Genomic DNA, 21078 nt, shown 5'->3' with positions numbered 1-21078 from the left:
CTGACATGGTGCAGGTATCTTCCTTCTTTAAGCCCATAACCATGTGTGTGAGGTGTAGATTTTTGTTTCAAAGTAGATTTGTTTAAGACTACCAAGAAACACTCTGCGTGCCCCTGATTTAGCCCATTTCAGTTAAAGGTTAACCCGACCTCCATGTAATATTTCTAGACTGTTTTCAATAAATGGGAGTTAGAAATCATTTGAAATTGAAACACAATTCACTTCTGGTCGTAGTCTATGTAAGACCTACTGAGACAGTTATGTGTGCAGTGCCATTGTTGACCCTACCTAAATACACAACATCTGATCATTACTTCACTTTACTTTAATGTGATAGTGAATTACTTTACTTAGCCTTTTATTACTTCCTAAATATCGGTCATTGATGAACCACTTCCAATCCTATTCTATCACCACTAGTTCAAGCATGTTCCTATGTCATAGTCGCTTGTCATGATAATGTAGGTAAGAACATTTTAGAATGTTAACATTGGCTGGATGTTCTTTCACAAGATAAGCTTTGGTGGCGTCCAGTGCCATGGAACACAGATGGTTCTGTCCAGGAGGAACTTCCATGGGTGTCTTGAGAACCTTATCTGGAATGAGGTGAACGTCAATGATCTGGCCAAGCAGCGCCAGAAGGTCTCCATCACGGTATGTTACCTCAGCCTTGGTCGTATAGTGCAGTGTTTCCCAACTCCAGTCCTCCAGTACCCCCAACAGCACACATTTTTGTTATAGCCCCGGAGAAGCACACCTGATTCAATTTGTCAACTAATCATCAAGCTCTCATTGAGTTTGTCTGGGGCTACAACAAAAATGTGTGCTGTTGGAGGTTCTGGTATAGTGCCCATCGGAAAAGTTTTCAGGTGTGCACTAGTTCAGGTAGTCCCTTCCCGTTTAAAATCCGTTTTCATCTGTTTGGTGTTTAGAGAATACGACCCTGGGGAACTTTGGATGGTTTGTACGGTGCGTATCCTCTGACCTGGTTTCAAGTAGTATTTGTTTTCTTTCAAATACAGTAGTTGACCTTGATTGAGTTTGACTGGCTGTGACAATAGAACAAGTGGAATAGTCCAAAACTGCAAATGTATTTAAAAAAGAACAGATATTTGAGCCCAGGTCAGTTTCTGTGTGGTGATGTGCATATTGAGCTGTATTTTTTGGAGTTGCATTGGAAAATAACAAACATCCTCAACTGTTTGAGGTTTGGAAGGTGTTTGCACCCTGCTTTAACCTGACAAAGAATTGTGTATATACGGGACAGCTGTTGTAGTCAACACTAGGGCTGGCACCCCCCAAGAAAGCTAACAGCTGACTGAAGACGGGACGGTCAGGCATTTTTGTGGTTGAGTCTATTTCTGCCATAACATGGACTCTTAACAACATGAAGAAACTTTGTTACTTACTTTCTGAAACAAGCAAACAAGTCTTTGGTTTCTCCCACAATGCAGTAGCGCACAGAAATATAATTATTAAAACTGTCTTGGAACCTCTAACCCTGACAATTTGACTGGTAAACTCATGGGTACACTCGCAATGGCTGCCTGGTATTGTGATGCAAAAATTTCCATGGTCGTGTAGAATGTTTTTTTCAAATGATGTTAACTGATGCATTGAATTAGGATTTAGAATACTTACATTTTATTTCACCTTTATTTGATCTCATACTGAGACCAATGTTTATTTAACAGGTGAGCCCTGAATGACATAAATGACCGAAATTAAACACATCACAAATTGCCCTAGAGGCACCAGAACATCAAGTTTAAGAACAGTTTGAACATTGTTCCACAAATAAGGTGCAAAAAAAAAAAAGCTGATTTACCTAACTCAGTAGAGACAAAAGTAATTTCCTAGAGTTAGCCGTCCATGAGACAGGGTGTGGTAACTTGTATGTCTAAAGTTTAGTAATGATATCATGGGACTATTTGTAAAAGGGCATTATTAAAAACGATAGTGTATCAAGCTACGTGACATCAAAGAGGGCTTTTCTGATGTAGAATGCAGTGATGAGTACTAAAAATGTTGGCGGTAATAAAGCGCTATGATAAACGCCATCTAACGGCTTTCACAACGTGGCAGCTGCGTTCATATAGATGTGGCCACAGTCTAGGACCATCGATTGAATAATCTGCTTTCTGCGATTTAACAAGATTTCTATAAAAGCCCATTTTTATTCTCAGCTTCTTAACTAACTCGTCAATATGCTTTTTAAAAGACAGCTTTTCATCTATCCAGACGCTCAGATATTTGTAAGCAGGGACACACGATCAATATGTACACCATCCAAACTACTTATGCTTAAATCATCTGACTTGTTTTTTATGTGCTCTAGAGAATAACATATACTTTGTTTTACCGGCATCCAGTACTAATTTCAGGTCAATCAAGTTTTTCTGTAATACTATGAAGGCAGACTGTAGTTCAGATAGAGCCTAGTCAACCGTGGGGGCAATAGCATTCAAAACAGTATCATCGGCATACAATGCAGGTTACAATTTTTTAGAGACAAGTCGATATTGTTAATGTAAATATTAAAAACTACAGGACTCGATCCCTACGGGACACCTTTCATAATATTGAGGAAACCTGATTTAACACCTTCTGTAGATATACACTGAGTTCCTTCTGTCAAGTCATTTTTAAACCATTTATGTGCAGGCTGATCTAGGCCAATTGAGGAAAGCCTCTGAATTAGCAGTGAGTGATCAACAGTATCGAAAGCCTTTGACAGGTCAATGAATAGGACAAAATGTTGCCTTTTATCCATACAGTTAACCACATCATTTGTAACTAGGGATGCAGCAGTGATAGTGCTATGACCTGGTCTAAAACCCGACTGATATTCATTTTAGAATAGATTTCAAAGATATGAAAGTTCTTAGCTGAGAATTAATCAAGGATTCTAATAATTTAGCGAGGCAATAATGTTTAGAAATAGGGCAATAATTATTTAGTACCAGATATATTCGTCAGGTAAAAAATATGGGTTAATGATTCAGCAATCAGGGGGGGGGGGGGGGCAGAAAGCTGCAGCAAAAATGGATCAAGCATATCCGCCCCAGCGGACTTTTTTTATTACCTCAATCTTAAGCAAGGCATCTAACACATCACTGTAGTAAATTGTTGAAATTAAAATAAAGATGAACTATGAAGTTGACAGGTTAACCGTTGAGTCAGCTAGAGGCTGATTGACTGACCAGGGTCAATTAAACCACCGTTTAAAAAGCCTGCCGAGATAAAAAATGATGATTAATAGCCCCACTTATCCCATTCTTCTCAGTTATGATACCAGAGTAAGACAGACCTTGCTTATGCAGGGACGAAGAGGAATTTGTAAACTTCAGTTAATTTGCTGTTTTCTGACATATAGAAAGATCACCAGTAGAGTCAAAGATGGAGCTGAAAAACCAGAGATGCCAAGAGTGTGCAAAGCTGTCATCAAGGCAAAGGATGGCTACTTTTGAAGAATCTCAAATATAAAATATATTTTGATTTGTTTAACACTTTTTTGGTTACTACATGATTCCATATGTTATTTAATAGTTTTGATGTCTTCCCTATTATTCTACAATTCTACAAAACAGTAAAAATAAAGAAAAACAATTGAATGAGTACGTGTGTCCAAAAGTTTTCTTAAACGAGATCGTACATCTGTTTCTCAATTGTCTGAAAGATTGCCAGCACATGCAGTCAAGAGCGGAGTAAAAATTAAGTAAATAAAAATGAAAGAATGCTATTCAAAAAGTTATTACGGTGACATTGATAATTTGCTGGCCAAATACCATCATCTAAAATGCTATGACCGTCACAGCCCTACTCAATACAAAAATGGGTTATTTTCATGTTGATTGGTCCATTAATTAATTCAACAAATCCATGATGAGAAGGGTATAGGGAGCAGAGAGTCTTCTTTTGTGGAGCTAAATCCCTCTAGATGGGATTTAGCTCTCTCCTGAACACATTTCCATCTTGTAAATGATTACCTTAACCACTCCAACATGAAGTAGGGAGAAATGAGAAATCATCCGCATGGAAAAGATTTTTAGGTTTTGCACTGAAATCTAAAAAAAGAGATTATCAGTAGCCAGAGATGAGACATTACCACTTGTTTAAATGTAATAAGGATGTTAATGAGGGTAATGATTTCATTTTTAAAAACTAAAGAAAGACAGCCAGCCAAAGGATTATACTTTAAGGACGTAACATTTTCTTTGTCATTTGTCTGGGCCTGAAGTTTCTGTTCAGTACTGTAGCACACTGTAAGCACTTTACACTACATGTGTTGCTGCATATCACTTTGACTGCTACTGTTTCCCTCTTGCAGTTACTGAACAGCAAAGCCAAACTGCTATAAAGATACCTCCCTGATATCCCTTTGGGCTAGGCAGTACTGTAATACATCACTTTTGCTGCCTCAGCAAGGAACCATGAAACCTTCATTTCTACCAGTATCCAACAACAATGGCCAACATACTAGATGTCCAAACCGTACTCTCAGACACACAGACAGCCTGCAGTCATTACTTCAGAAATCTGCATTTAACTAACCTGTTTAAATCCTAACTGAACGCTGTGCTCACCGTTGCTTTAGCTGAGGCAAAACAATGGTTGAGCGCAGCGCTCAGTATGGTTTAGCCAGTTTAGCTTTTGACCCCAGTCCTCTTTGTTTTCTCTGCTAATGTCCTGAGACAATGTCACTATAAGTTTGAGGACTCTCATTATGATAATATGTATTATGAATGTCCTCCTTCAGGAAATGTAGCTGATTAGCTCGATCTCTTCTATTGCTATTCCCAATTTACTCAGGTCAGATGTCCCTTAGCTTTATTTCACCTTCTTGCTGAGGTCTAATTAATATTTCAATATTATTATCGATTTTTTTTTCTTCTTTAGGGCAATGTGACCTTTACTTGTGCTGAGCCGGTCTCCGTCCCAGTGACGTTCACTGGCGCCCAGAGTTTCCTCCAGTTGCCGGGTGCAGCTCTACAGCAGAGAGACGCCGGTGGCGGCGGGGTTGCCTTGGTGGCGGTTGGTGTGGCGATCAGCCTGCAGTTCCGGACCTGGAACAGAGCGGGCCTTCTGTTAACCTTTGACCTCCAGCAGCAGGTGGGGAGCCTGTGGCTCTACCTGAGCGAGACCAGAGTCAGGCTGCAGATACACAAGGCTGGCAGGATCCTACTGGACGTTGTCACAGGTCAGATCAATAGTAACATCTGGTTGACGTTTTATTTTTTGTGTTCCATGTGCTGTTTTTACCCTAGATAGCTAATCACTGTAAAAGTAAAACGTCCTTGTTGCGCCCTAAGACTTTGTTATGCGGGAATATCGAGTTATCTGAGAGCAGCTTACTGTTGTGAAACGCTGACTCTTGCACATTGTTGTTGTGTATGTTCTGTCTATAGGGTTTGGTCTGAACGACGGCCAGTGGCATTCAGTAGACCTGACTGCAAGAAGAGGTCGTCTGACCATCACTGTGGATAAAGAGGAAAGCTCCACAGCTCATGCCAGCCCATCTTTCCCTGTGGTGTCAGGAAACAACCTCTTCTTTGGAGGTAAGAGAGAGCAACACACTTACATCAGACATTGGACCCCAAGTTTTTCCAGACTGTGTCACATGACCAGGAAAAACTCCGGGCCCTAAGTGTAAATACTGCTTGGATTTCCAAGGACTAACCCTAATTGTAGTTAGATAGGCAAGTGTAACTTTGACTACTGTTGGTGCATAAATGTATCAAGATTTGAATTGGACCAGTAGCGTTTGATCTCAGGGCTTAGTGCAAAGAAGCATATAACTTCTTAACCAGACTGCAGGATCTGTCCTCCTCCAATTTAGCTTCCTTTAGAGCAGTGTTTGTTCTGCTTCTGAGCTGCTCTCTCTGTCCCCCTCTCCTCTCTCCTCTCCTCCTCCTAATCCTCCTCTTCCATCTCTTTAGCTCTTCTCAGTTCTCTCTGTTCTGCTTCTGAGCTGCTCTCTCTGTCCCCCTCTCCTCTCTCCTCTCCTCCTCCTAATCCTCCTCTTCTATCTCTTTAGCTCTTCTCAGTTTTCTCTATTCTGCTTCTGAGCTGCTCTCTCTGTCCCCCTCTCCTCTCTCCTCTCCTCCTCCTAATCCTCCTCTTCCATCTCTTTAGCTCTTCTCAGTTCTCTCTGTTCTGCTTCTGAGCTGTTCTCTCTGTCCTCCTCTCTTCTCGCCTCTCCTCCCCTCCTCCTCTTGCTCCTCCTCCTCCTCCTTCTCATCTTTAGCGCCCTTCATTTCTCCATCAGTTCTGCTGCTGAGCTGGTCTTTCTGTCCCTCTCCTCGCCTCCTCTCAGCAAAGGCTCTTCAGCAGGCTTGTCATGCCATTTAATTACCTTTAGCCAGCAGTGTAACCAGAGAGCCAAGCAGGCAGGCAGCACCAGCTCAGTGTCCACGGTCTAAACACACTCGAACCCAGGCAGAATAACACTTATGCTTAGAAAATCTCCTGTGTTCAACACTTGGCCTTGAGCTTGAGTTGCGCTATATGGTATTTTTTCTAGACGATCATGAATATACTCTGCTTCGCTACTGTATGAACAATGTACATTCATATATGATACCACATATCTACGCAATTCTTTATCATGGGGTAATGGCCTTAATTGCCACCTGTCTACTAGGGAATGGCTATTGATTGATGGCTATCGTTTGGTCTAACACAGGTTGCCCGGATAGCAAGAATAACCAAGAGTGCAGAAACCCTTTCAACGTGTTCCAAGGTTGTATGAGACACATCCGTGTGGATAACAATGCTGTGGATCTGATCAAGGTGCAACAGATGCTGATAGGAAACTACAGCGACCTGCAGATTGACATGTGTGGAATCATCGACAGGTCAGTACAATAAACCACTCCCTGATTGGATTGTTACTAGGGTTTCAAAACTTTCCCAAAAGTCCAGGTTTTCCTGAAAGTCTGGTGGAAGGATTCATAGATTTCCTGTTTATTCCCTGCTGATTGCAGGAATCTTCTAACCGAGATTCTGGAAAACCTAGGCATTTTGGGAAAAGTATCGGCATTTTGTAACCTTAAAAATACTTTTACCAATGCTTTATCTTCCTGGGTTCACACACATACACCCAAACTTGATACAACTTGTACAAGGTACACTGACAAACTGAGTGTGTGTGTACATTTTGTAGATACTGTATTTGCTAGATGTAGTTCTGTGTTGATTTGAAGATTTTTTTTTCTTCAATTAAATGTTTAGGTTACATGTTTGATTTTGCTAGACAGAGAACTCTGTGTGCATTGTGTGCTTGTCACTCGAACACTTACCTATTAAATCCTAAGATCTTCTCCTCTGCTTCTTTTGATTGTTTTCTCACCTAACTTTAGAAGAAGTGGGACCTTTTTTGAGATGAGATGTGCTATTTTGACAATACAATTTATTTACAATACAACAGTGGAAAGTGAAAGGGAGAGATTACACCACCATGTTGTGTCACACAGATGAGGAATCAGCAGAAGGTACAGGACGGGTCCCATATGAAATATGGAAATATGGAAATATAGACTTATTGTTCAGTGGATGCCATAGTTTGGAAATAAGCACTGTTACGTTCCCTGCAGAATACGATTTGTTACAATTATGTCATTGCTTCGGCTGCCCTGTCAACTTTAAGCTGTAGTTTAGTTTAGAGCGATTGGTTTGTTTCTTATTCCCGTCTCTTCGCTTGTCTTTCTTTGGCTTTACGTTGCTATCCGTTTGTTCAGTATCTCCCATCGCCTTCCTCTTATATTGTCATTGCCGTTATGGCCATTATCATCAAAGTCATCATCATCAAAGTCATCATCATTTTTATCCCCCATTATCATTCTTATCATCACCACCCTCACACTAGTCGTCACCATCACTGCAATCACCCCTCCACTATCACCATCTATCCGTATTGTTATTGTGTGCATCCCAAATGGCACCCTTTTCACTATATAGTGCACTACTTCTGACCATAGGCCCTGGCCTGGCCGCATAATAGGGAATAGGGTGGGTGCCATTTGGGATGCAGACATTGTTATCTTCATCTTCGCCATAGTTCTTCCCGTTATCCACCATCTATTCCAGATCGCATTTGATATGAAAGAGACAGCGAGTCAAAGCCACCAAAGAGCAGAGCTAATGGATTACTGTCGGCTTCCTCCACGCCCAAATAGGAAAACAATTAATGGGACAATTATCTACTCTCCTTGTGGCCATACATACTCTCACACACAAACACACACACACACACACAGTTTTAGCTATGTCTGCCTGTACTGCTTCTACATAGTCATCAAAGAGAGAGAGAAAGATCTCCTGCTTCACTGATTTTAATTGAATATCTGCACGTTTGTAAATGTATCCTATTATTTCATTGTCCCTCACAATGAAATCAGGGAGGGGACTGTAAACTAGGGTGAATGATGTATCTTGCCATGGAGATCTGGCATTTACAAAATCACTCTGATTGGCCCAAGGTGTGTGTGTGTGTGTGTGGGGGGGGGGGGGGCTGCACTTTTTAAGGAATTTACTGTGCATTCAGAAAGTATTTACACCCCTTGAATTTTTCCACATTTTGTTGTGTTACAGCCTGAATTTAAAATGGAGTAAATTAAGATTATTTCAGTTGCCTAGACACAATACTCGCTTATAAAACAATATACAGTATATTATAGGGATGTGGTAGCCTAGCCTACTGGTGATGTTAAACAGTTGAGATCTGATATGCTGCGTAACGCAAGACGAGACGTAGGCCAATGTCATAGGCCAGGGATGGGCAACTTTGATAGGGGTAGGGGCCACAACAAATCACAACTCATCACGAGGGGCAGCAGTTGCTTACGTACTGCATACCCAACCAAGTATTCTAAGATTTTCATAAAACAACCTCACGTATGTGATCTCTCGTTTCTGTACCAGGCAAAAGAGTAGGTTAGGTGTGCTTCAATTACTCATTCAGGACAGCAGACTGCAGGCGTGTAGAGCTACCTGAGCGCACCGGAGCTTCGCTCTGCCACTTCTCACCACAGTGCTGGTTTACTAAAGTTCGATCAAAGCTGAATCAATGTCGTGGAAGATCACGTAACCAAATATACAGTGTTTTTGGAAAGTATTCAGACCCCTTGACTTTTTTCAACATTTTATGTTACAACCTTATTCTAAAATGGATTAAACCATTTTTCCCCCTCATCAATCTACACACAATACCCCATAATGACAAAGCAAAAACAGGTTTTTAGAAATGTCAGCAAATGTTTAAAAAATATTGCATTTACATAGGTAATCAGACCCTTTACTCAGTACTTTGTTGAAGCACCTTTGTCAGCGATTACAGCCTCGAGTCTTCTTGGATACAGCTTGGCACACCTGTAGTTGGGGAGTTTCTCCCATTCTTCTCTGCAAATCTTCTCAAGCTCTCTCAGGTTGGATGGGGAGCATCACTGCACAGCTATTTTCAGGTCTCTCCAGAGATGTTAGATCGGGTTCAAGTCCGGGCTCTGTCTGGGCCACTCAAGGACATTCAGAGACTTATCCCGAAGCCACTCCTGCGTTGTCTTGCCTGTGTGCCAGTTTTCCTCCAGACCTCATGCTTGACATCCAGGCCAAAGAGCTCAATCTTGGTTTCATCCGACCAGATAATCTTATTTCTCATGTCTGAGAATCCTTTAGGTACCTTTTGGTAAACTCCAAGAGGCTTCCGTCTGGACACTCTACCATAAAGGCCTGATTAGTTGAGTGCTGCAGAGATGGGTGTCCTTCTGGAAGGTTCTCCCATCTCCACAGACAAACTTTGGAGCTCTGTCAGAGTGACCGTCGGGTTCTTGGTCATGTCCCTGACTAAGGCCCTTCTCCCCCGATTGCTCAGTGTGGCCGTGCGGCCAGCTCTAGGAAGAGTCTTGGTGGTTCCAAACTTCTTCCATTTAAGAATGATGGGGTCAGTGTGTTCTTGGAGACCTTCAATGCTGCAGAAATCTTTTGGTACCCTTCCCCAGATCTGTGCCTCAACACAATCCTGTCTCGGAGCTCTACAGACAATTCCTTCGTCCTCATGTCTTAGTTTTTCCTCTGACGTGCACTGTAAACTGTGGGACCTTATATAGGCAGGTGTGAGCCTTTCCAAATCATATCCAATCAGTTGAATTTACAGGTGGACTCCAATCAAGTTGTAGAAACATCTCAAGGATGATCAATGGAAACAGGATGCACCTGAGCTCAATTTCGAGTCACATAGCAAAGGGTCTGAATACTTATGTAAATGTAATATATCAGTGGGTTTTTTAAATACATTTGTAACATTTTCTAAAAACCTACTTTTGCTTTGTTATTATGAGGTATTGTGTGTAGATTGATGTGGAAAATCATTTAACTCTGTAACGTAACGGGTTTAAATACTTTCTGAATGCACTGACAGCCCTTTAAATGATTGGATTCGGCTATTTCAGCCACACCCGTTGCTGACAGGTGTATAAAATCGAGCACACAGCCTTGCAATCTCCACAGACAGACAATGGCAGTAGAATGGCCAGTACTGAAGAGCTCAGTGACTTTCAATGTGGCACCGTCATAGGATGCCAACAAGTCAGTTCGTTAAATTTCTGCCCTGCAAGAGTTTCCCCGGTCAACTGTAAGTGCTGTTATTGTGAGGGGGAAATGTCTAGAAGCAACAACAGCTCAGCTGCGAAGTGGTAGGCCACACAAGCTCACAGAATGCTACCACCGAGTGGTGTAAAGCTCACCACCATTGGAATCTGGAGCAGTGGAAAAGCCTTCTCTGGAGTGTAGGAATCACGCTTCACCATCTGGCAATCTGACAGACGAATCTGAGTTTGAGGATATTAGGAGAGCGCTATTTGCCCCAATGCATAGTGCCAACTGTACAGTTTGGTGGAGGAAGATTACTGGTCTGGGGCTGTTTTTCATGGTTCGGGCTAGGCCCCTTAATTCCAGTGAAGGGAAATCTTAACGGTACAACATAAAATGACATTTTAAATGATTCTGTGATTCCAACTTTGTGGCAATAGTTTGGGAAAGGCCCTTTCCTGTTTCAGCATGACAATGCCCCTGTTTACAAAGCGAGGTCCATATAGAAATGGTTTGTTGAGATTGGTGTACTTGACTGGCCTGCACAGAGCCCTGACCTCAACCCCATCGAACACCTTTGGGATGAATTGGAACGCCGACTGCAAGTCAGGCCTAATCGCCCAACATCAGTGCCCGGCCTAACGTATGCTCTTGTGGCTGAATGCAAGAAAGTCCCCGCAGCAATGTTCTTACATTTAGTGGAAAGGCTTCCCAGAGGAGTGGAGGCTGTTATAGCAGCAAAGGGGGTACCAACTCCATATTAATGCCCATGATTTTGGAATGAGATGTTTGACGAGCAGGTGTTCACATACAATGGCAACCATGCACAACATACTTGTATGACTGTGTCTTTTCATATACCACTCAGTGAAATACCTGTACGATATTTATAGTAAGTTGTACTTGGAGAAAATCGGAACTCACTAAAATGAAAATGGATGGCCCTCCTTTCAGTAAAATATATTTTATCCGACCGTCCCCGAACACTTGAAAAAAAACAAGTGACCCTCCCCTATACCCAAAGTAATAATTAAAACATAAAGTGGATTCCAGAGAACATGCCTACCATTAACCCTCACTTATAGGACAGACCAGAGCAATTGATATGCTGTTTTAAAAATTACATGACAACGTGCAAACATTACATGGCAAAGTGACAATTTGTATAGGGCTTAGAGCTGCTGGCCAGAAGGTTGTGGGTTTGCCGACCACCATGGATAAGGGGTAAAAAATATCTCCTTTCAAAAAAGCATTGCATGAATCTATCATTGCATTTGTGGGTCTGAGAAGAAGTAGCCTTTTATAAACGCATTATATATCTCCTTGACTATAAAAGGTTGTAACTCAATCTCTGAATGTCATAGAGATGGCCCAAATATATCCCCATATGCATCAGAGTCACGTCTTTCTCGGGTACTTTGTTTACAGCTAAAAGCATTGCGGACTACAGCGCTGTTATAGTTTGCTTTGTATAATCTGCTCCTTTTTTATTCTCTTAAATGGTATACTTACAAGGGGTGCCATTTTTTTATTTAATTTTAAGTATGGCGTACCCGCACATACCCCCTTCAATTTGAGCCCTGGCTTTAACTTGACACACCAAGCCCTTCACTGACACATAGATATTTAAAGAGTCCATGGGGGGGTGGAGGAATTGGCTGACATATCTATGGATAGCAGCCTATACTTTTGTCTGTCAAACGGGTAGGCCTACCTCTTATTTCTTAAATAGGAAGAAATGGTCCTCTTGTTGTTAACAGAGCCTAATTAAAATGAACACTCTTCAAATTAATTACGCCTTCTCTAATTAGCGTCCACGTTCTGTAAACTTCAAACCGTCCCTTATGTGTTAGTAAACAGGCAGTCAGAGAGGGGTTTGGGATTTTCTTTTTTCACTGGACAGAATCACGTAGTAAAAATGTTTCCAGCCAGCAGAAATAAAGTTGTCATCTTCTAACTCCATTTAACAGACATTACTGTGGTGTAATGTTAGGGGGGGTGAAATAATTTATTGATATCCCCAACTTTCTTCTCATTTCAGTGGAACTTATTACATCTGCAGGCGCGTATGTGTGCGTGTTGGCACGTGCGAATGTGCACATGTTTGTGTGTCAGCTTTAGAGAGAAACCGACAAGATTCTAACGGATAGGTAGAAAAAATGACAAAATGTAATGGTACCGTGCATATCCATCAAATTATATTCAACCATATCTAATGAGTGCCACACATTTCAATACTTTATATTAAACATTAGGAAAATTGTTAGATTCAAACACCAAGGACCGCTTTCCCAGACACAGACTACACTGACAGTGTTGCCTTAAAAGCATTTTCAATGGACCTTCTCAGCTGAGCATGCCTATCAGTCCAGGAAGAAAGCTTAGGCCAGGATTTAATCAGATCGAGCATTAAACCAGCGTTGGCTGACATCCGCATAGCAGATGTTTGGCGGTGTTGGAGGTGCAACTGCTGTATGAACGAACATATCGGTGAGCGGCTGCTGTCACAAACCACTCCCTTTACTTATTATCCCTACTGCGTTAAAAGTTCAAAACAGCATTATCGATGTTGGAATTAGCCTAATGACTCTTAAATGTCGAAACATAATTCATTTCATTTGGATCGGGGGATTTATGCATATTAGTCTAATTCGAGTGTTTGAACGTCTAATTTGGCTGCATGGGATTTGTCATGTACTCGGGTGTGGTTATACTCGGGTGTGGTTATACTCGGTGTGGTTATACTCGGGTGTGGTTATACTCGGGTGTGGTTATACTCGGGTGTGGTTTCGCTGCATCCAATGTCAGTGTCTGTGGTAAGGCAAGACAAGGAGCCGATTGTGGATTTGGCAGCACTGACGCAGTTCCACCTCTGATACTGCCAAAACAGCGCTATGCAGATGTCAATCTGATTGAATCCAGCACTTAATCTGGGTTCAGAAACCTGGCCTGAAAACCTGAAAAATTGTGTGCTAAAATAAAAAATATAATGTTTGACAAACCTGCTGACTAGGTTATATTCTAGAAGTGAATTTCAGGGTGGTGGAAGGGGCAAATTCTGCATAGTCCACACTTTTTTTCTTTAAATCTTGATACATGTGTTCTTGGATCGCTCTACCCCAGTGGTGTCAAAAATATGTCCTGGGAGGGGTTCCAATTTGGTCCGCAGGTGGTTTGAGTATTGTTGGGGGGAGGACAAACTCAATATGCTTTAAAATGACTAAAACCAAATCGAAAAAGTATAGAAATGATAATGGACCAGTGGAGGCTCCTCAGAGGAGGAAGGGGAGGACCATCCTCCTCAGTGAATTTCATAAAAATAAAAATAGTGAAACAATAAAAAAGGTAGCCTTTTTACATACAGCTATACTAAATATATTCACGTCACCAAATAATTGATTGATAATCCCCATCAAAATCCATAATTTTAAACTTGAGATATCTGCATTGGATATGTCTCCATCCATCGCATCCGCCGATGTCGCACTTCCGCATCTGCGGTGAAAGGTGACAGAGCTAGAGCAGTGCTTGTCTGAACATTAGATTCCCTGATCCACCTCTACGCAAACGACACCATTTTGTATACTTCTGGCCCTTCCTTGGACACTGTGCTAACTAACCTCCAAACCAAAATCAAATCTAGAATCGGCTTTCTATTTTGCAACAAAGCCTCCTTCACTCACGCCGCCAAACTTACCCTAGTAAAACTGACTATCCAACCGATCCTCGACTTCGGCGATGTCATCTACAAAATAGCTTCCAACACTCTACTCAGCAAACTGGATGCAGTCTATCACAGTGCCATCCGTTTTGTTACCAAATCACCTTATACCACCCACCACTGCGACCTGTATGCTTTAGTCGGCTGGCCCTCGCTACATATTCGTCGCCAGACCCACTGGCTCCAGGTCATCTATAAGTCTATGCTAGGTGAAGCTCCGCCTTATCTCAGTTCACTGGTCACGATAACAACACCCACCCGTAGCGCACGTTACAGCAGGTATATCTCACTGATCATCCCCAAAGCCAACACCCCATTTGGCCACCTTTCCTTCCAGTTCTCTGCTGCCAGTGACTGGAACGAATTGCAAAAATCTCTGAAGTTGGAGACTTTTATTTCCCTCACCAACTTTAAACATCAACTATCTGAGCAGCTACCCGATCACTGCAGCTGTACATAGTCCATCTGTAAAGAGCCCACCAAATCTACCTACCTCATCCCCATACTGTTTTTATTTGATTTACTTTTCTGCTTTTTTGCACACCAGTATCTCTACTTGCACATCATCATCTGCTCATTTATCACACCAGTGTTAATCTGCTAAATTGTAATTATTCGCTCCTATGGCCTATTTATTGCCTACCTCCTCATGCCTTTTGCACACACTGTATATAGACTTTCTTTTCTCTACTGTGTCATTGACTTGTTTGTGTTATTGGCTTGTTTATTGTTTACTCCATGTGTAACTCTGTGTTGTTGCCTGTATCACACTGCTTTGCTATGTCTTGGCCAGGTCGCAGTTGCAAATGAGAACTTGTTCTAAACTAGCCTACCTGGTTAAATAAAGGTGAAATAAAATAAAATAAATAACGAAAATGTCTGTACTGTCCAAGCGGTTTGACCTACAAACTTATGACCGCTCTATGGAAAGGGGAGGCTCTCACGAACACGACGGTGGTCTCCATTCTGCTCTACGGCCCCCCACAAGTGTCAGAGGACTCGTCTGATGTCGGTATTGTTGATGTGCCAACTTCTGTTTTATAGCTCACAAACCATAGGGGCTACAAGCTAATGTGACCCCACTATGAAAAGGGGATATTCTCACAAAAACGATCTTTTCACTTTTGCTCTATGACCCCCACAGAGAGGACTGATCTGAAGGAAATCAGTACCGGTTTTAAAAAATGAATGGATGTATGAAGGTAGTTTTGTCCCTAGCCATTAAAGGCGCTAAATATGTGTAAAGAAAAAATGTATACATTTACATTTACATTTAAGTCATTTAGCAGACGCTCTTATCCAGAGCGACTTACAGTACCAGTCAAAAGTTTGGACATACCTACTCATTCAAGGGTTTTTATTTCGATTATTTTACACATTGTAGATTAATTGTGAAGACATCAAAACTATGAAATAACACACATGGAATCATGTTAAACAAATCAAAATATATTTGACATTTTTCAAAGTTGCCCCTTTGCCTTGATGACAGCTTTGCACACTCTTGTCATCTCTTAACCAGCTTCATGAGGAATGCTTTTCCAACAGTCTTAAAGGAGTTCCCACGTATGCTGAGCACTTGTTGGCTGCTTTTCCTTCACTCTGCGGTCCAACTCATCCCAAACGATCTCAATTGGGTTGAGTTTGGGTGATTATGGAGGGCATCACTCTCCTTGGTCAAATAGTCCTTACACAGACTGGAGGTGTGTTTTGAGTCCTTTTCCTGTTGAAAAACAAATGATACTCCCACTAAGTGCAAACCAGATGGGATGGCGTATCGTTTCAGAATGCTGTGGTAGCCATGCTGGTTAAGTGTGCCTTGAATTCTAAATAAATAACTGACAGTGTCACCAAAAAAGCACCATCACACCTCCTCCATGCTTCACAGTGGGAACCACACATGCAGAGATCATCCGTTCACCTACTCTGCGTCTCACAAAGACACAGAGGTTGCAACCAAAAATCTCAAATTTGGACTCATCAGACCAAAGGACAGACTTCCACCGGTCTAATGTCCAATGCTTGTGTTTCTTGGCCCAAGCAAGTCTCTTCTTCTTATCGGTGTCCTTTAGTAGTGATTTCTATGCAGCAATTTTACCATGAAGGCCTGATTCACGTAGTCTCCTCTGAACAGTTGATGTTGAAATATGTCTGTTACTTGAACTCTCTGAAGTATTTATTTGGGCTGCAATCTGAGGGGCAGTTAACCCTAACCTTAATGAACTTATCCTCTGCAGCAGAGGCAACTCTGGGTCTTCCTTTCCTGTGGCGGTCCTCATGAGAACCGGTTTCCCCATAGCTCTTGATGGTTTTTGCGACTGCACTTGAAACACTTTCAAAGTTCTTGACATTTTCCGGATTGACTGTAATTTCTCTTTGCTTATTTGAGCTGTTCTTGCCATAATATGGACTTGGTCTTTTACCAAATGTATATCACCGCTAGCTTGTCACAGCACAACTGACTGCCTCAAATGCATTAAGAAGGAAAGAAATTCCACAAATGGACTCTTAAGGAAGGAATTATACAATGATCAAATGGATCATGCCGTTTGTATGTGGCTGCTTCGAAAGTGAACTCTGTTTGCGTGTGATCAGGGGTGTATTCATTCTGCTGATGTCCAATAGAAACTCTCGCTTGCAACTTTTGGACTAATGATTACACCCTAGATCAGCTAGATGCAGGCAAGAGTGTGCATTACGGTATTGAATGTGTCACTGTCTGTCACCTTGATTACTCATTTTTTTATCGACCTGTGCCCCTACGTTGTTAACTTTCATTTGTAGGCTACGTTGAAGCAACCTCATCATGGGTATAGGGAAAATTTGAGTATCATGTAGTAGCCTAAACCTATCGATGTTATATTGACCTTGGTAATTGAAATTTGAATGACAGCCATCCAATATGCTGTAATGGAAATAAGGCCATGCTCATCTTAAACAGCCCCGACCGCCACTGTAATGGACCTATATTTATACCGTTTCTTGACTGTCCAGTTATCTAATAATCACTGGACAGTCAGGGAGCATAGACAATTCCAAAAACAAGGAATAGAGGACACTTCTTTGCAAACTGTGACTGCAAGGAAATATAAGCAATTGTCAGTTCGGCCCTTCCGGGACCTTATTGAAGACCGAATGCTGCTCCCAGGGCAAAATGAGTATGACACTCCTGCTCTACCCCCTACCGCTGTTACGTAATTTCAGTCTCTCCACATTGTAAATATGAATGCCTGTGTGATGCTGTTGCTCTGCTGCTTGTCAGGAAGGATGAAGAAATGAATACGAGAAAAGGGGAGTAGCGATAGTGTGTGTGTTTGTGTGAGAGAGGGGAAGGGGGAGAGGGAGTTAATTTGTGTGTGTGTGTGTGTGTGTGTGTGTGTGTGTGTGTGTGTGTGTGTGTGTGTATGTGTGTGTCTGCAATTTGTGCCTGCATGTGGAAGCTAGAGGGGGAGCGCTGTGTTTAGCTGACTCCATGTCCCTTTGGTCTGTGTGACACCTTTGCGTGTTGAAAGTGCTCCTTTTAAAATTAACAGGCATAAACAGTGCATAGAGTATATACTGAAATAATGGAGCCAATGTTGACATGTCAGGCAGGCATGCGGCACACACCATTACTTTAAGACACAGAGCGTGCGTGTGTGAGTGTGTGCGTGCGTGTGTGTGTGTGCATGACAAAGGGAATAAGGCAGTAGCACAAAGCTGGTAGCTAAGCCTGATGAGTGGATAGGGGAATTGAATAATTTATAATGCACAGATTTTAGTCTGCGCTCTCTCTAGGTTTGCAAGCTACCTAAATCTATAAAAAGATCCAGTTTCTCAGGAACAGAGAACAGACACGATCGGGTCCATAGCCACCTCGCCTTATGCAGTAAGAATTGGAGATGTGTTGATGTCACTAATATACACTGCAAAAATATATTTATCTTAAGATCTTAATCACCATAATGATTACCATTCTGGTAAATTTTCCAGATTTCCACCCCATAATTGTCTCACTTAATAATTGTATTTATTATGTAGTGAAAATTACTTCCACTCTATTGTATAGTTATTCCACTCTTACCGATTACTAGCTAATTGCCTATAATTCCCCATAGCATTCGCTCGTATTGCCATTCATGTATATTACTTCACCCCCTGCAGAGCTGCTTTTGTTTTGTTTCCCCATTGGCTCCGCAGCAGAGGTTACTGCATTGTATAGCCAGGTTATCTATGGCTGCTGTGGGTTTTGGATGAAATTTGCTGTATCCACACATGCCCTTACACAGTGGTGGAAAAAGTTCCCAATTTTCATGCTTGAGTAAAAGTAAAGATAACTGAATAGAAAATGACTAAAGTAAAAGTGAAAGTCACCCAGTGAAATATTTATTGAGTAAAAGTCTAAAAGTATTTGGTTTTAAATATACTTAAGTATCAAAAGTAAATGTAATTGCTCAAATATAATATCAAAAGTAAAAGTATAAATCACACCACATTCCTTATATTAAGCAAACCAGACGGGATAATTAAAAAATATATATTATTTAAGGATAGCCAGGGGCACACTCATACACTCAGACATAATTTACAAGCAAAGCATTTGTGTTTAGTCAGTCCGTCAGATCAGAGGCATTAGGGATGACTAGGGATATTCTCTTCAGAAGTGTGTGAATTTGACCATTTTCCTGTCCTGCTAAGCATTCGAAATGTAACAAGTACTTATGGGTGTCAGGGAAAATGTCTGGAGTATAAAGTACATCATTTTCTTTTTGAATGTAGTGAAGTAAAAGTTGTCATAGATGTAAAGAACAGATACCCCAAAAAACGATTTAAGTCTTTTTACTTAGGTGCTTTTCACCACTGCCCTTACAACAAAAAGACATGAAAGAATCACATGAAAAAAACCACATGATTTTCGGACACAGCACAGATTGATGGGTACATTTCCTGTTTTGGTCCTATGAGAACACTCGCAATGGCCGCAAGTCCGCCCATTACCCCATCATTGACTTGAATAGGGACACCTGTTCTATTCATTCTATTTCTATGGCAGCACATGCAGTCAGGAACGAAAGAAAGGAAAAAAATATTTGTCAAAACATAGATATCTTTTATTTTCGGAGACCGCAGTCATTTGGCTGGCAAATTATCGTCACCCCAATTTGAACTCAGGTCTGGCTGTATTTTGCCGCATCGAGGAGTGTTGGACCAGTGAGTTTGGCCTGTCAGCTTCTAGAGATCACACCCCAGGTTGCACCACGATCTCACCCTAAATATGCATTTACATTTTCTTGAATTAGCAAATTAGAGCAGATGGCGCTAACAAACTATATAGACTTCCTGTATTTTGTTTCAATCAAAGTACATTCTGCCTTGTGGTGCATGCTGTTTAGTTCTGGATGCATTATATAAAAATATTTGTTTACTTTTCAGCTAACCATCCTTAAATCTCATTAAATAAATGTTTTGGTGTAACAGTAACGTTATACTATCCTATTACAATGCATTCGGAAAGTATTCAAACCCCTTGACTTCTTCCACATTTTGTTACATTACAGCCTTATTCTAAAATTAATTCAATCGTTTTTTTCCCCTCATGAATCTGCACACAATACCCCATAATGACGAAGCAAAAACAGGTTTGCAAAAACAAGCGTCACGTCTGGAGGAAACCTGGCACCATCCCGACGGTGAAGCATGGTGGTGGCAGCATCATGCTGTGGGGATGTTTTTCAGCGGCAGGGACTGGGAGACTACTCAGGATCTATAGAAAGATGAATGGAGCAAAGTACAGAGAGATCCTTGATGAAAACCTGCTCCATAGCGCTCAGGACCTCAGACTAGAGTTCACCTTCCAACAGGACAATGACACTAAGCACACAGCCAAGACAATGCAGGATTGGCTTCGGGATAAGTCTCTGAATGTCCTTGAGTGGCCCAGCCAAAGCCCGGACTTGAACCCGATCAAATATCTCTGGAGGGACCTGAAAATAGCTGTGCAACGACGCTCCCCATCCAACCTGAGAGAGCTTCAGAGGATCTGCAGAGAAGAATGGGAGAAACTCCCCAAATACAGGTGTGCCAAGATTGTAGTGTCATACCCAAAAAGACTTGAGGCTGTAATCGCTGACGAAAACCTGTTTTTGCTCCTGTCATTATGGGGTATTTATTGTGTGTAGATTGATACATGGGGAAAATGGTTTAATCCATTTTAGAATAAGGCTGTAGCGGTACAAAATGTGGATAAAAGTCAACGCGTCTGAATACTTTCCGAAAGCACTGTATTTTTGGTTATGTGATGTAGAATGCTAATTCATCATTATGTGATCTTCCAAGACATTGATTCAGCTAACTTTAGTAAACAAGCACCATTGTGAGAAGTGGCAGAGCGAAGCTCCGGTGCGCTCAGGCAGCACTACACGCCTGCAGTTTGCTGCCCTTTAGGAGCAATTGAAACACATCTAGCCTACTCTTTTGCCTCATGCAAAATTTTGTGATGCAGAAATGAGAGACCACATACATCTATGGATCTTTATGAAAATCTTGTTTTGGGGTGGTTATGCAGACCCGGAAGCAACTGCTGCCCCTCATAATGAGTTCTGATTTTTTAATTTGTAATTTTCTATCAAAGTTGCCCATCCCTGGCCTATGACATTGGCCTACGTCTCATCTTGCGCTGTGCAGAATATCAGATCGCAACAACGATTGGAGAAGTGTTTAACATCACCAGCAGGCTAGGCTGTCACAGTCATTAGCGCAAAATACAGGTCGGAATGTCTGACTTTAATACTGGG

General features: G+C 41.6%; 1 protein-coding gene across 2 annotated transcripts in view; it reads left to right on the top strand.

Moving 5' to 3' along the window:
• Positions 1 to 21078, top strand: part of LOC115127026 (contactin-associated protein-like 4) — a 192161-nt gene that overhangs the window by 111240 nt on the left and 59843 nt on the right. For both annotated transcript variants that reach the window (XM_029656678.2, XM_029656672.2), the window contains exons 7-10: positions 514 to 654; positions 4900 to 5200; positions 5409 to 5558; positions 6686 to 6857. In XM_029656678.2, coding sequence (XP_029512538.2) covers positions 514 to 654; positions 4900 to 5200; positions 5409 to 5558; positions 6686 to 6857 — 764 coding nt within the window. The remainder of the gene's footprint in view (positions 1 to 513; positions 655 to 4899; positions 5201 to 5408; positions 5559 to 6685; positions 6858 to 21078) is intronic.

This window comes from Oncorhynchus nerka, linkage group LG4, assembly GCF_034236695.1.
Source record: "Oncorhynchus nerka isolate Pitt River linkage group LG4, Oner_Uvic_2.0, whole genome shotgun sequence".
NCBI lineage: Eukaryota > Metazoa > Chordata > Actinopteri > Salmoniformes > Salmonidae > Oncorhynchus > Oncorhynchus nerka.
The sequence above is the reverse complement of the archived record's forward strand: the minus strand, read 5'-3'. Positions and strand labels throughout refer to the sequence as shown.